At 43.6% G+C, this 16469-nt stretch overlaps 1 protein-coding gene across 2 annotated transcripts in view; it reads left to right on the top strand.

Annotated features, from left to right (window-relative positions):
- ADGRA1 (adhesion G protein-coupled receptor A1) overlaps positions 1-16469 on the top strand; it is an 893528-nt gene that overhangs the window by 35296 nt on the left and 841763 nt on the right. For both annotated transcript variants that reach the window (XM_040361825.1, XM_040361824.1), the window contains exon 2: positions 11242-11313. In XM_040361825.1, the coding sequence (XP_040217759.1) occupies positions 11242-11313 (72 nt within the window). The remainder of the gene's footprint in view (positions 1-11241; positions 11314-16469) is intronic.

The raw sequence follows: 16469 nt of genomic DNA, 5'->3' as shown, positions 1-16469 counted from the left end.
CTGCAGCTGGACCATCAGAAGCCAGCCATTCGGTCTGATTCTGTTGAAGGGGCATGACCAAAAAAGGTCTGCCGATCGCCACACGATCAGCACTTTCAGGCAATGGCTGAGAGTGCTGAGCAGTGTGTTCAGGTGGAGGCGGGGGTGTCCTCCTTGTCAGAGCACAATAATTTAGATAACTGTTCTAACATTGCATAGTTAATACAGTGGCTCCTCCTTGGCTATTCAGTTTTTTTTTCATTCAGTCCACTGGGTTGAATGAAAAAGAAAGATTAATACTGCGTACTAGGCTTTATGCAATGTTGTAAGGCACAGGCCTTAACACAATTGGCAGTGATGCACATCCCATGGTTCATTGTTGTGGTAATAATTTTGAATGGTAGTCCAGTGCACCAAACCCATGCGCCACCCACCACAAAGCACAGTTATGCGCTACTGTGTCTTGTGGTGTTCTATGTTAAAAAAAAATAGGCAAGTCCAATCTTAGGTCCATTGTGCCAGATGGCAATAAAAACCTGATAAAGGGCACTAACTGATCCCCCACTTTATTTGAATCTAAATTAAATGTTTTGGCTGGAGTTGGGCTTTAAGTCACTAGAGAAGGGGGAAGGAGGCATGGCTTATTAGGGGTAGCAATGTTCAGTCTGTAGGCACCCAAAGACAAGAGAATCATCTAAAAAAAAGTTTGGGTCAAGCCACTGTCTAACAACTACTCATACTCAAAGGAGGAGATCGTCACAAAATCATGTATGGATATTTTATCTGCCTTGATAAGAAATTTTAAATTAAAGTATAACTAAACCCAAGGACAGAATAGTAATATTTTGTAGCTTACAGTCCTTGGAGATGAAGGGATATGGACAGGTTTGTGGTCCAAATTGGGAGAGTTGCCTAGGGTGACAATGATGATTCCCTCTGTAGATACACTGGAAGAATGATGTAGCCACCCAGGGACAGAAAGTACATTATTTGGAGGATTACTAGGTGCAAATAAAGCAAAAGAAAATTAAGAAAAAGAAAATGAATGCATCCACCAGGGGAGGGCTGGCAGCCTTAGGCCTGGGGGGCAAGTCCAGTCAAGTGGCCCGTAAAGCGTGGAAAAGTGATGGATCGAGAAAAACAGTCTAAGATTTTTCAGGATCACAAGAGTCCGTACGGAGGCCCCCCTTACATCAGAGTCCGCACAGAGCCTCCCCTTACATCAGAGTCCTTGTGTCTGTGCAGAGAGAGAAGGGGATGTCAGTGCTGGTGTGCGCTGAGGCTGAGCTATGTGTGAGACGAGACATAGCTCAGCTCAGCAGCCATCTACCTCGGAGCTGACACAGGCACGGCTGCACAGTGGGAGGTAAGCAGCGGCCGTGACCTGTGTTAACAGAGCTCCAGCAGGTCTATTCCTGCTCTGCAAAAACAGCATTTGGTAGTGGCAGCCGGTGGCTGTGCATAGTGTCACCAGCCCGGGGGGAGATTTCCACTCTGCCCCCCCTGCCAGCCCTCCCCTGGCAACCACCACACCAAGGACTAGTAAGATGCAGTATATATTCCATTGAGTTTAGCTACACTTTAAAGTGTTCTGTTACGTGAATCAGCTTTTATTTTTCTTCACTGGTCTCTTGATCAGTATGCACGCTTTACTGCATAACCAATGTATTTCTATTAGAATAGCAAAAGATTTTTTTTATTTTTTATAACAAGCAGGGAAATTGTCTCAAAGGTCAAAGACTATTTGCTTGGTACTATTTATAGGAAGGCCACTAGGGAATCAGTTATTTGGAAATTGCTGGTTTCATTTAGCTGGATCAACAAAATATTAGATGGAAATATTGTGCATTATACAGTAAGATTTCCTTGTGTATCACTGCTGTAACATTTTATGTGAAGGTTACGTACTTGCTGGGCCACATGCTTTTTTGGCAGCCTCTGTAAATGAATAAAGGTGGTAACACCTCTGCTAGGGGAGTGGGGAAGAATGAAGGCTGGATGAGCACTAAATACTAAATTAATATTTTGTGTTGTCCTAATCAGTCATCATTAGGCCACTGTTGTAATTATTCTTCATAGAGGAAGCACACACCTTCACAGGGCTTACAGGATCTCTGGCACGTATTGTATATATTACAGCATATCATGTTATTGGAGAAAGAATGCCTGGATAACCCTTAAGCCGCGTACACACGGTCGTTTTTCGTCATGAAAAAAAATGTTGTTTTTTAAAACGTCATTTAAAATCATCGTGTGTGGGCTTCACATCGTTTTTCGGCTTCTGAAAATAAATTCGAACATGCTGCATTTTTTCATGTCGTTTATCAAAATGTCGTTTTTCGTGTTGTAAAAAATGATTGTGTGTGGGCTAAAACGACATTTTAAACCCACGCATGCCCAGAAGCGAGTTATGAGACGGGAGCACTCGTTCTGGTAAAACTACCATTCATAATGGAGTAAGCACATTCATCACGCTGTAGCAGACAAAAAAGCGTGAATCGTCTTTTCCTAACAAGGAATCAGCTAAAAGCAGCCCAAAGGCGAATAGAACTTCCCCTTCAGAGTGCCGTCGTACGTGTTGTACGTCACCGCGCTTTGTTCATCATTTTTCAAAAATGATGGTGTGTGGGCAACATGGTTTTTAATGATGAAGTTGGAAAAACGTTGTTTTTTGGACATGCTGAAAACAAAATATTTTTTCATGCCGAAAAACGACCGTGTGTATGCGGCTTTACTGACTGCCTATTCTTGGTGATTTTACGTGACACCACTGGAATTGGGTGGGATGGAGGGGTAGTTGGCCCCAAAATGCTATAAAGGCTGAGCTTTATTTTTGGTGCATTACATTTGCAGAACAATTCATCACTAATATCAGCATAATTTCCATTGTCATTGTTGTCTCGGGCAGATTAGTACTGGCCTTTTGGTTTATAAGATTATAGTCAATGATGTAATGACTGTGGAAGGCCCCCAACCTAGCTGGCTAATCACTGTCTTGGTAAACAGTCATTTAGGAAGGTTAGAAAACCTTTTGGAGTACACAGAGCATTGGACACAGCCCATAATTTTCCATTTATCCTTAATCACCTCCCTACCACCTAATTGTAAAAAATAGACAGTGGATGTGTGTTTCTAGAGTGCCATTCATAAACGTCACTCAAGAAAAAAACCACTTCAAACAGCTCAGATCACAGACAATGTACAGCGCTGATCTGAGTGGCCCTATACCTTATGAACACTGTTATTAAAATGGTAGTAAACCATGTTCTCTTCCTTTACCTACAGGTAAGCCTGTAATAAGACTTACCTGTAGGTACTGTGAATATATCCTAAACTTGCACTGTTTAGAAGATAATCAAAGTGCATGCAGCCAGTGATGTCACCGGCACAGTCCGCATCATAGCTATGACTAAGCACTGAACTCCAGTGTGAAATGCGTCAGCTATATACCCCACTGCTTACTGTGCTTTGTAGTGCTGTTTTCCTTTTTTACGATTAAAGGCTACCTTTTAAAGTTTTTTTGGTGTGCGGCCGTCCATATTTTCCTTTTGCGTTCTGCTTCGTGCATTGCCGGCACCCACCGTTTCTGAGAGGACACTGATTGAATAGTGCACTCACCTGGAGCGGCAGTTCCTCCTTTATCACAATCGCTCTGAAGGTCCGGCATACCGTTCACATGCATGCAGGGGAGTGACGTCATCGCACCCCAGGTCACTTATGTAGCCAGAAACTGCAAACCCAAAAGGAAGACTGGGTGAAGATGGAAGCCCTCTCAGTGGTGACAGGATGGCCCTGGAGGGCTTTGTCTTAGGATAAGTCTCTCATAATGTGCTAGTATGTGATGCAAACTAGCACATTATGACATTGCCTTGCAGGGGATTTGTTTTGTTCTTTAAACTGCGGTTTACTACCACTTTAAATATCAGGTAAAAAGCTGAGCAGGTGGATGACAGGTCTGTGTCTTCTCCGCTATGCAGAGCAAACACAGGCACAGCCCCGCTGTTCTTTATTGGGCTTTCAGATGGAAACGGACTGCTTGTCTGTTTCCATCCAACTGTTATTGGATCAAATCCGCTGTTTTTGATGGACAGGATCGGATGAGATGCCAGCAGGTGTCAGCGAACACATGTCCACTGACACCTGCTGCTCCATGGAGAGCTATGGATGGTCAAATCAGGTCAACTCAAAAAAACTGACAAGTGGACCTGATCGGACAGTCTGTGAGAAAAGAGCCTAATGCAGCGTACACACAACCGTTTTTCGGGTTGTAAAAAACAAAGTTTTTCAGGCTCTAGAAAAAACAAAGTTTTTTTCAACTTGATCATTAAAACGGCCTTGCCTACACACGATCGTGAAAAAAATGCTCTAGCAAAGCGCGGTGACGTACAACACGTACGACGGCACTATAAAGGGGAAGTTGCATTCGGATGACGCCACCCTTTGGGCTGCTTTAGCTGATTTCGTGTTCGTAAAAGACGATTTGCGCTTTTCTGTCTGTTACATCGTGATGAATTTGCTATCTCCATTACGAACGCTAGTTTTACCAGAACGAGCGCTCACGTCTCATAACTTGCTACTGAGCATGCGCGGATTTTTCACGTCGTTAAAGCCCACACACGACCATTTTTTACAACCCGAAAAACGACAACGTTAAAAACGTTGTTAAAAAATAGAGCATGTTCAAATTTTTTTTTGCCCGTTTTTCAGAACCCGAAAAATGCTCTGAAGCCCACACACGATCGTTTTTAATGACATAAAAAAAAACGTAATTTTTTACAACCCGAAAAATGATAGTGTGTACGCGGCATAATAAAGTACCCATCTCAACTGCTTTGAAAATAGTATGCAGTCTAGGAAGCAGAAAATGGCATTTTGGTGTGGTTTTTTTTTTTTTTTCCTAACATTGTTTTGATAGGGCACTATGTATTTTCTTAGCAGGCATCAAATAGTTATGTCTTATGCAAAACCCATTTAAAATAACCTGACCTATAAACTTTTTACTGCTCTACACTGTCAGTAGAGGGAAAGAAACCACATCAAGAATATTCCCATCATAAGGCTGTTATTCGTGGACTATTTATACAACTTGGTTCTAAAGCAAAGAAATTGAAAAATTTTAGGATAGAGGAATTAACTAAGGAATTAAATGATGTTGATTCAAAAAATAAAATTAACCCCTCCTCCACACTTAAATCCCACATATATAAACTGAGACACGACTTGAGATCTATTCTAATGGAATCCTACGATATCAAAATTAAAAAATTAAAAGCACGTTCATATATCGCAAACAATAAAGCTGGTAAACTATTAGCTAATCGTATTAAAGGCTATAGACAGAAAACTAGAATACCTTATTTATATGACCCTATTACACAACACAAAGTTATTAATCCCCAACTCATTGCGGACTCTTTCAGTTCTTACTACGACGGATTATATAATCTCTCAAACGACGGTGCCACTCACCAACCAACCACTAATGAAATTCAGACTTTCCTATCACATGTTAATTTGCCTTGTTTAACAGGTGACCAACTTACAAAATTAAACAGTCCTTTTAATAATTCTGAAATCCTTTTAGCTATCGACTCTTTACCCAAAGCCAAAACACCCGGCCCTGATGGATACTCCAATGAATATTTTAAAATTTTTAAACGTTTGCTCGTACCCCACATGCAGGAAATGTTTAATCACTCTGCTTCTCAATCTTCATTCCCCGAGGAAATGCTGTCTGCAATAGTAGTAACACTGCCTAAGCCAGGCAAGGAACCAACATGTCCTCAGAACTTTCGCCCCATCTCTCTCCTAAACACCGATTTAAAAATCTATGCTAAAACGCTAGCTAATAGAATTGTTGATTTACTCCCCAATCTTATCAATATAGATCAGACAGGTTTCACCAAAGGTCGCCAAACATCTGACGCGACTAGAAGATTAATAGACGTCATCCACCATGTAAATACATCTAAAACACCGTCTCTGCTCCTATCATTAGACGCGGAGAAGGCGTTTGATAGGGTCAATTGGTCATACCTAACACTGACTTTACAGAAATTCGGCTTTAATGGCTTTATACTTAAAGCAATTCTAGCCCTTTACTCAAATCCTACAGCACGTGTCTTCAATTCTAATATGCTATCTAGACCTTTCCGTATCACCAATGGTACAAGACAGGGCTGCCCATTATCCCCTTTAGTATTTAACCTAATGATCGAACCTCTGGCGGAACATATTAGGTCTAGTTCGGATGTATCAGGTATTTCTATTGGTGACCGCACTCACAAGATCAGCCTGTTTGCGGACGATATAATATTGTTACTATCATCCCCTTTCTCTTCTCTTTTGGAAGTTCGGAAAATTCTGAACTGGTTTAGCACAGTTTCATTCTACAAAATCAATAACAAGAAATCTTACGCCATGGATATAGGTATTGATGCTGTGACGAACAATCTGCTTCAGCACCAATTCCCTTACTCTTGGGCGGAACACAGCATTTCATATCTTGGCATTCAACTGTCCAGAAACACTAAATCTCTATTTACACACAATTACATTCCCCTTAAAAAAAGATTACAAATTGACTTATCAAATTTGGACAAACACGAGTTTTCCTGGTGGGGTAGAATGTCTGCTTTCAAAATGATGCATTTACCTCAGGTACTATACTTGTTTAGATGTCTACCTATACCTATCCCCATCCACTTCTTTAAATCTCTACAATCTATCCTTTCTAAGTTCATTTGGAAAGGAAAGAAGTCAAGATGTGCCCACTATAAATTAATCAAACATAAAATGTGGGGGGGAGTGGGATACGTTGATTTCCGTGATTACTTTCATTCCTCTATATTATCCCAAATGAAGGAATGGTTCCAACAATCTCCAACTACATCTTGGGGTCAGATTGAGTTCTCCTATTGTTGTCATGGCCCTGCCAACCTATGGTTGTTTGGCGCACACTTGGGGATCAAAATCCCTGCACAACTTCCTCCCACGATGAAGGTATCCATTACTACCTGGCTTACAGTTTTAAAATCGGTAGACTCTTCCGTCTCCAATCATATAGCTAATATACCCCTGAATGTATTACGACTTGTTTTAAAACATGTTCCACTAGATCTTTGGGGAAATCACGGTATTAAGTACGTCCGCGACCTGTATGATGATAAGGGTGTGAATAAATCGTTCCAATCCATACAATCTGAATTTAATTTGCCGCTATCCTATCTGGATCACTTCTCTCTCATAACAAACTGTTTGCAAAAATTGAACGTAGAAAATATGCATATACAGTCTTCAATGTGGTCTTATCTTTCTTCGCCTGAACCTAGGAAAAAAGGTATCACCATATTTTATAATTTATTACAAGGAAAGCAGAGATTTACAAAAACCTCCTCTCATATACAGTGGGAAACAGATCTAAAACAGTCATATACAGATGACCAATGGCGTACAGCATGCAGATTCAATCAATCATCTACTAAGTGTTCTTCCTTATGGGAACTAACAATTAAAATCACTTTACGGTGGTATTATACCCCAGATGTCGTTTCTAAATTTAGTGACAAACACTCGGACAAATGCTGGAGGTTATGCGGACTTAAGGGAGACTTGCTCCATACTTTGTGGGGCTGCCCTTTACTTACAAAATATTGGAAGGAGGTATTTAAAATTATTTCTGTTTTATCAGGCACTCGGATTACCCCTAACCCAGCCTTAGCTTTGCTCTCTTTGGGCATTGAAAACTTTGTATTGAACCTCAGAAATTCCGTTGTCCATCTCCTTATGGCTGCCAGACTTTCAATTACCAGAAAATGGAAAGATCCGTTTCCACCTTGTATTCTGGATGTTATTGATTTAACTAATATACATTACACATATGAGAGAATGATGGCCGTACCCTTGCTTACTCTACCTACACATACTTTATCATGGGCACCTTGGAAAAACTGGTACGAAAACAACATATAAACTTTGGCACTTGTCCTTTTCTTAATACTACCGTTGCTTGTGCTTTATTTTAAGAATCTTGAGGCCCTAAATCTCTCTTTCGACTCAGGTGAAACCTAAGATAGCTTAATGTACTTTTATTGTATTTCTTTCCAGCTTCATACTATATACATTTGAGGCCTGTTATAATTGAAGTGATGTTATGAATTTCTTTATCTTGACAGATTTATTTTCTTTGATCACTTGCAAATCCTTTCATAAGCTCATTTCTGCTGTCCAGACTAATACTTGTATAATTCTATGCATGTTTCTTATCTCTACTTACTTCCATCGATACATGTGATTATTGTAAATGTTTTATTATAACCCAATAAAAATTTATTGAAAAAAAAAAAAAAAAAGAATATTCCCATCTCACCTAGAGCCTACCATTTCATAACTGCTCCTTACAATGCAAGTTATAAATCATTTATACTTTCTTGTAGTAACAATTCCTGTAATTTATGACAAATCATTAAATATTTCAGCTGAATTTAGAAAAATGAGAAAGCTTTGCGGATAATTGCCGACTGGTTCTGAAAAAGCTTAAATGGTTTCTTATAGCTTAAAGATTTCCTTTCTAATTAAGAACAACATTTTTTATTCATTTGGAAATAATTGACCCAATTAAGGAAAAGAGGGAGGAAGGAGGGACAATTCTGAGTGACTGACATAAAAGTACAGCAATCCCGGAAAAGCTTTTGATCTCGCGTCTCTAAAATAAAAAGAGCAGACTGACCCTGGATGGACAAGAAAGTTAAAACCCAAATCTATTTTTTAGTATGCTTGGCATTATGCCTAATAACAATTATATACCGTTTTATGAAGGAAATCATTTTGTACACATCTCAGGAGGGATTTTGGTTCACTTTTCTCTAAATCCTTAAGGTTTCTTCACTGTCTCTTGGCAACTCAAAGTTTTAGCTCCCTCCATAAATTGTCTATAGGATTAAGGTCTGGAGACTGACTAGGCCACTCCATTACCAAATTGTGCTTCTTCTTGAGCCAGTCAATGCGGCAAAGTCAGCCTATACCATTAGCAGAGATACAGCCCCAAAGCATTATGTTTCCACCTTCGTGCTTGACTGTAGGGATGGTGTTCTTAGGGCCACGGGAGTCGCTGGTAACGGCACACTCACTGAAGCAACAGCATGTACGTGCCATTGCTTCAGTGCGCATGTGCCGATGACGTCGGCAGATACAGGGCATATCTCCTAAACCGTGCAGGTTAAGGAGATATCCTGGGTAGCTACAGGTAAGCCTTATTATAGGCTTTCCTGTAGCAAAAAGTAGATTGTAAGGGTTTACAACCACTTTAAGGCCTCAGCATACCATGACATTTTGGACCATTTTATGCTCCCAGCTTTGTGGGAACAGTTTGGGGATGGCCCTTTCCTGTTCCAACACGACTGCTCATCAGCGCACACAGCAAGGTGACATGGATAAGCGAGTTCTGACCTCAACCCCAACAGAACACCTTTGGGATGAATTAGAGCGGAGACTGTAAGCCAGGCCTTCTCATCTATCATCAGTGCCTGACCTCACAAATATGTTTCTGGAAGAATGGTCAAACATTCCCATAGACACTTCAAAACCTTGTGGACAGCCTTCCCAGAAGAGTTGAAGCTGTTATAGCTGCAAAGGGTGGGCCAACTCAATATTGAACCCTACGGACTAAGACTGGGATGTCATTAAAGTTCATGGTTGTGTAAAGGCAGGTGTCACAATACTTTTGGTAATATAGTGTATGTGGTATTGTTGAAATCATCAAGAGAAGGAGAAATTATTTTGGGTTGTTCTTTGGTGGTAGGTTATGGTAGTAACAAGAAATGCACAGCTAAATAAAATAAAAATAAATAGCCAGATTCACGTATGGCGGCGTATCTTTATGCCGACGTAGCGCATCCCATTTGCACTACACCGACGTAACATAGTGAGGCAAGTACTGTATTCACAAAGCACTTGCTCCCTAAGTTACGTCGGCGTAGCGCAAATGGCCCGGCGTAACCCCGCCTAATTCAAAGTAGGCATGTAGTGGGCGGGCTTCATTTAAATTAACCGTGACCCCGTGTAAATGAGGGCCGTTGGTACAGCGCATGCGCACGCATGCTCAGAATCACGTCGCAAATACTCATTGCTTTCGACGTGAACGTAACCTACGCCCAGCCCCATTCACGTACGCTTATGCAAACAACGTAAAATACGACGGCTGTTCCGTCGTCCATACCTTGCATGGGCTGCGCCATCTTTTTGGTGGTTTATCTTTACGCCGGAAAAACGACTTACGTAAACAGCGTATCGGGCGCAATTACGTTTGTGAATCGGCGTATCCATGTCATTTGCATATTCAAAGCGTAAATCCACATACACGCCCCTAGCGGCCAGCGTAAATATGCACATAAGATACGACGACGTAGGAGACTTACGCCGGTCGTATCTTGAATGAATAATGAATGAATGAATGACTTGTATAGCGCTACTCATGCGAACTGAATCGCATCTTAGCCAAATTTAAGCGTATCTGGTTTCCAGAATACACTTAAATATATGACGGCTCGCATTCGGACTTACGACGGCGTATCTACTGATACGCCGTCGTAAGTCTTTTTGAATCCAGCTAAAATTTTTTGCTATTTTGCACCAGTTTTCCTGTGATATTCATAACTATTTACTACAAAATAAAAGCCCAATTTGCCCTGAAAACACAAGGTATAATCAACCTGGATGCACAAAGTAGTTGTAATGATATGTACGGCTTTACTAAGGCTCCATTCACACCTAGGCGTATTTACGCCTGAATACGCTGGAGGGGTGATTTTACATTGCCCTCTATGGAGATGGTTCACATCTCCACGCCGAACGCCGAAACGCCGTAAGTCTGAAGCTCAAAACAAGTCCCGGACCCTTTTTTTCAGGCGGCTTCGGCGTTCGGCATAGGAGATGTGGACCTGGGGGTTAAATAGGGGTTAAAATCATGGTGTTTTGTCGCCGCAAATCACGGTACAAAAACGCCGCAATTTGTCGCCGCAAATCGTGGGACAAAACGCCGCGATTAGGTGTGAATGCAGCCTAACACATGTCAAAACTGCAAATTTGAGCTTAGGCATTAGGATTTGTTTTACCCTTAGGTATGACAGGGTTAAAACTCTTCAAATTTAAAAATGTAAAACTTTGGGAAATGTGTAGGTCAATATGAATATGAAATGGAAAAAACAATTTATAGAATGCAGCAGTTTTAATTTACCAAGAGTTTCTTTTCTTTTCTATTAACAGGATTCTGAGCAATAACAAGATATCGCTGGTAAGGAACAGAGCTTTTTTTGGGCTGAACTCCCTGGAGAAACTGTGAGTAGGAATCTTATTCTGAGCATTACTTCGATTTGAAAAATGGCTGAAAATGAATTGCTTATAGAGTTTACTGGGATCACACCGTGAAATACATTTCACTTGTCACTGTTTCAGATTGTCCAACTTATATAAACATTGTCATGAACCAGAAAGTTCACGAGAAAAAAAACAGAACTACAAAAAAAAAAAAAGTAAAGAGATAAAAATACAGAAAGTATCCTCAACGGCATGTAATAAAAAAAAAAAATTGAACATCTTGTAAATGCATTGAGATTTCTTTGGAAAGTCATTTCTGTATAAATAGAAACCAGAGGATTTTATTAAAGCTGAGAACAGAAGATTCTCCTTAATAGACCCCAATGTAATGATCACATAATGTAGTACTGGGGCACAGTCAGGAATGGACTGGCCATTGGGACTACAGGGAGTTTCCCGGTGGGCCGATGGCTCAGTGGGCCGGCTTCAGTGACAGCAGCCTGGGAGTTTCTCACTTCTGCCTAATCTTTTCCCATGGGGGGGGGGAGCGCCAAACAGATTTTTTGCCCCGGGTGAAATAATGCCTAGCTTTCCCACTGGTACTGCCTATAAGAGTACCAGTACCAGCCGTTCTACTCTAATAAAGTAAAACGGCTAGTGGCTAGTGAAGGGGGAGAGGTGGCTTGGGTGGCCGGGGGGGTGCGGGAGTTGTCCGGCCGCTGTGTGAGAGACCTGTCAAAGTGGGCCAGTCTGGATGAAGTCCAGGGCCAAATTTTTGTCCCAGTCCAGCCCTGGGCACAGTTACATTATAAAGAATTATACATATGGCTGCTTAGCAGGAAAATATGTGTTGGTGAGCTTTGCTTATCTTGGGATATTAGATTTGAAATAATATGCACTCCTGAGACAGTCAACAAATGCTAGATTACATGTAATATGCTAAGCTTAGCAGTTTTATAACATACAAATCTTTTGATTTAGGTACATTTTTTACATTTTAATTGTACAGCAATGTTGTTGGCGTGCTGATCCTGATGTCCCAATGTACACTATATTGTCCAAAATATTGGGACACCTGGTTTTTACACGCATATGAACTGTATTGGCGTGTTAAGCCTTGTATACACAGTCGGACATCCGACAAACTTTCCCTTGGATTTTTGTCCGAAGTGAGTTGTCCGGTCACACCCATAGCATACACACGCTCTGACTTTTCTGCAAACTTTTCTAAAACTTTCCCAACATCACCCGGTTTTTCTGCTCTTTTCTGCTCTTTACCGTCACCCTTTGGTTAACTTCTGCTATTGTTGGTTGATTTTAACATTGGTTCTGAGAATGCGTATTTGCACTTTGTACAAAAGTCCGATGGCTTGCTGTACACACGGTCGGACTAGGCACCATCGGACTTTTGTTGTCGAAAAGTTTGTCCGTTTGCAGACCGAACATTTTGCTTGATGAAACCCGAAAAAGTTGGTCCGATGGAGCGTACACACGATCGGACAAATTTGAAAACTTGTTGATTTTAAAGTTTGTTGGCCAAAAGTCCGACCCTGTGTACGGGCCTTAAGTCTTAAGCCTTGTACAGACAATCGGATATCTGATGGAATCTAATCCGATGGATTTTTACGGATATCCGATAAAGCTGACTTTCATCAGTCTTCCCTCCACACCATTAGTCAAAAATCCGACCGTGCCAAAACGCGGTGACGTACAACACTACGGCAAGCCGAAAAAAATGAAGTTCAATGCTTCAGACCATGCGTCGACTTGATTCTGAGCATGCGTGGATTTTTCCCTGATGGAGTTCCACACAGACGATCGGATTTTTCTATTGTTTTATCTATAGGAAAAATTTAAAACATGTTCTATTTTTTTTTTCACCAATGGGGCCCACACACAATCCGTCTGTCCGATGAAAACAGTCCATCGGTCATCGGTTATCGGCTTAAGTCTGTAGGGTTCAATATTGAGTTGGTCCACCCTTTGCAGCCATAACAGCTTAAACTCTACTGGGAAGGCTGTCCACAAGGTTTAGGAGTGTGTCTATGGGAACGTTTGACCATTCTTCCAGAAGCAAATTTGTGAGGTCTGGCACTGATGTGGATGAGAAGGCCTGGCTCGCAGTCTAATTGATCTCAAAGGTGTTCTTTAGGGTTGAGGTTAGGACTCCATATCTTTATGGACTTTTCTTTGTGCACTGGTGTGCAGTCATATTGGAACAGGAAGGGGCCTGTCATGGTCTTACCTCTCTCCTGTCTCCTTCGTTTGACATGTGCTGGCGGCAATCTTGGTTTCTAGGTCTCTTGTAGCCTCCCACCCTGCGGCTCCTCCTTCCCACTGGGAGAAGCTGGATACCTGGCTCACATATATAGGAGGTCTGTGACTTCAGTTCCTTGCTTGGTCCTCCTGTGTGCACATGCTTCTAAGACTGCTGCTGCTTCTGGTTCTGATCCTGGCTTCGTCTGACTTCTCTGCTGGTTCCTGATCCTGGCCTCGTCTGACTTCCCTGCTGGTTCCTGATCCTGGCTTCGTCTGACTTCCCTGCTGGTTCCTGATCCTGGCTTCGTCTGACTACCCTTCTGGTTCCTGACCTCTGGTTTCACCATCCGTTGGACTTTTGCTTTACAGCTTGATTTTCAATAAAGCCTTCTTATTTTCACTTATCTCTTGTTGTACGTCTGGTTCATGGTTCCGTAACATTAGGACCAAGCCATGAATTTTGACGGTACAGAGCCATCCTCGCTACCCACGCTGGTTGCCAGAATTGATCAGCTGGAGTCCCTGTTGGGTCAGTTCGCCGTGGCGTTGCAAACCCTGCTTGAACGCACGGCTCATTTCGCTCCCGTTGCCGATGGGTCGGTCGTCGCTCCTGGGCCCGCTCCTACGGCCGATCCGACTGTTGCGCCAGAGTCTACCTCGACACCTGTTGTTGCGCCTGCGGTGTTTCGGGGTATGTCCGGTTCTGCCCCCCTTCCACAGCGATTTGGGGGAGAGCCAACTCAGTGCCGAGGTTTCCTTAACCAAGTGGGCATTTATTTCGAGTTGCTGCCACATGCCTTTCCTACTGAGAGATCAAAGGTGGGGTTCTTGATCTCGCTGCTCTCGGACAAGGCCTTGGCCTGGGCCAGTCCTTTATGGGAGAACAACAATCCGGTGGTTGCCGAGTTTTCCGGTTTTGTTGCTTCTCTTCGGAAGGTATTCGATGTGCCGGCTCGCGCCGCCTCTGCTGCGAAGCTCCTTATGTCCGTCAGACAGGGTTCACGATCCGTAGCCGAATACGCCATTGAGTTTCGTACCCTGGCAGCAGAGGTAGGTTGGAATAATGAGGCCCTGGTCGCTGCTTTCTCTCATGGTCTCTCGGATGCCTTGAAGGATGAGGTTGCAGCTAAGGACCTACCAGTGGAGCTCGAGGCTCTAATTTCTTTCCTGATTTTGATTGACACCAGACTCAGGGAGAGACCTTCCTTTAAGGTGAGCCTGCGGAGGCCTCCTAACAGTTTGGCGCCTACGTTTGCTGTCCCACCCGTGCCTCCCTCTCCTCCCACGCCTCCTGGTGTTGACTTGTCTGGGGGTGAACCCTCGCAGCTGGGGTTTGCTCGCTTGTCCGAGGGGGAGAGGGTACTCCGGAGACGCGAGGGCCGATGCATGTACTGTGGTCTCGATGGGCATTTTCGGTTGGCATGTCCGAACCGTCCGGGAAACGCTCGCACCTGAGATCCTGTCGGGGGCAGATCTTGGGTGGAGTCTCCTCGTCCCTGGTTTCCCGTGTTGATAAACCACTGATCACTGTTGTCCTCTCCTGGGTCGGGGGCTCGGTGATGACCCAGGCGTTGGTGGACTCTGGTGCTGGTGGTTTTTTCATTGATAGTGAGTTCGCTGCCGCCAATTCCATTCCTCTACAGGCTCGAGGTTCCCCGCTGGCTCTAGAGGCGATAGACGGCAGACCCCTCCAACCGTCACACGTGACTCATGAGACCCTTCCAGTGGGGGTAGCCATTGGTGCCGCTCACAGAGAGTCGGTCTGCTTCCAAGTTATTTCGTCTCCACACTACTCGGTGGTCTTGGGGTACCCCTGGCTCCAGAAGCATAATCCGACTTTTGACTGGAGATCGGCCGAGATCCTCTCATGGTCACCACAGTGTGGGGCTAAGTGCATCCATGGGCCTGTCAAGTTGCTGTGTACTTCCTCGGACTCTCTGTTGCCTCCTGAATACGAGGAGTACCGGGATGTATTCGATAAGGTACGCGCAGTTGCCCTACCTCCGCACCGCCCATATGATTGTGCCGTTGAGTTACAACCTGGTGCCGTTCCTCCTCGCGGCAAGGTCTATCCACTGTCGGTTGCGGAGAATGAGGCCATGGAGGAGTACGTGATGGAGGCGCTGTCCCGTGGTCACATTCGCAAATCCTCGTCCCCGGCAGGGGCTGGATTTTTCTTTGTGAAAAAGAAGGGCGGTGAGTTGAGGCCTTGCATCGATTACAGGGGTCTCAATCGCATCACGATCAAGAACGCTTACCCGATACCCTTGATTTCCGAGCTGTTCGATCGCCTTAAAGGGGCCACGGTCTTTACCAAACTCGACCTGAGGGCGGCATATAACCTGGTAAGGATCAAGGCGGGCGATGAGTGGAAGACCGCCTTTAACACCAGGACCGGTCATTATGAATCCTTGGTTATGCCCTTTGGGTTGTGCAATGCGCCCGCAGTCTTTCAGGAATTCATCAACGATGTTTTCCGTGACCTGTTGCAGCAGTGTGTGGTGGTCTATTTGGATGACATCTTGGTATATTCTGAATCCAGGGAGGCTCACATTCTGGATGTCAAACGAGTGTTGCAACGGTTACGAGAGAACAAGCTGTTCGGTAAGCTTGAGAAATGCGAATTTCACCGATCCCAGGTAACCTTCCTAGGTTACATCATTTCCGCTGAGGGGTTCTCCATGGATCCTGAGAAGGTTTCGGCTGTCTTGCAGTGGCCTCAGCCCAGTGGTCTTCGTTCCTTGCAGCGTTTTTTGGGCTTCGCCAATTATTATCGGAAGTTCATCAGGGACTTCTCCATGCTGGCCAAGCCTCTCACGGATCTGACCAGGAAGGGCAGTAATTCCCAGGTCTGGCCGCTCGAGGCCATCCGGGCTTTTGAGGCCCTAAAATCCGCCTTTGTGTCAGCTCCGATTCTG

This window comes from Rana temporaria, chromosome 8, assembly GCF_905171775.1.
Source record: "Rana temporaria chromosome 8, aRanTem1.1, whole genome shotgun sequence".
NCBI classification, from domain to species: Eukaryota; Metazoa; Chordata; class Amphibia; order Anura; family Ranidae; genus Rana; species Rana temporaria.
This window is presented reverse-complemented; position numbering and strand designations above follow the sequence as displayed.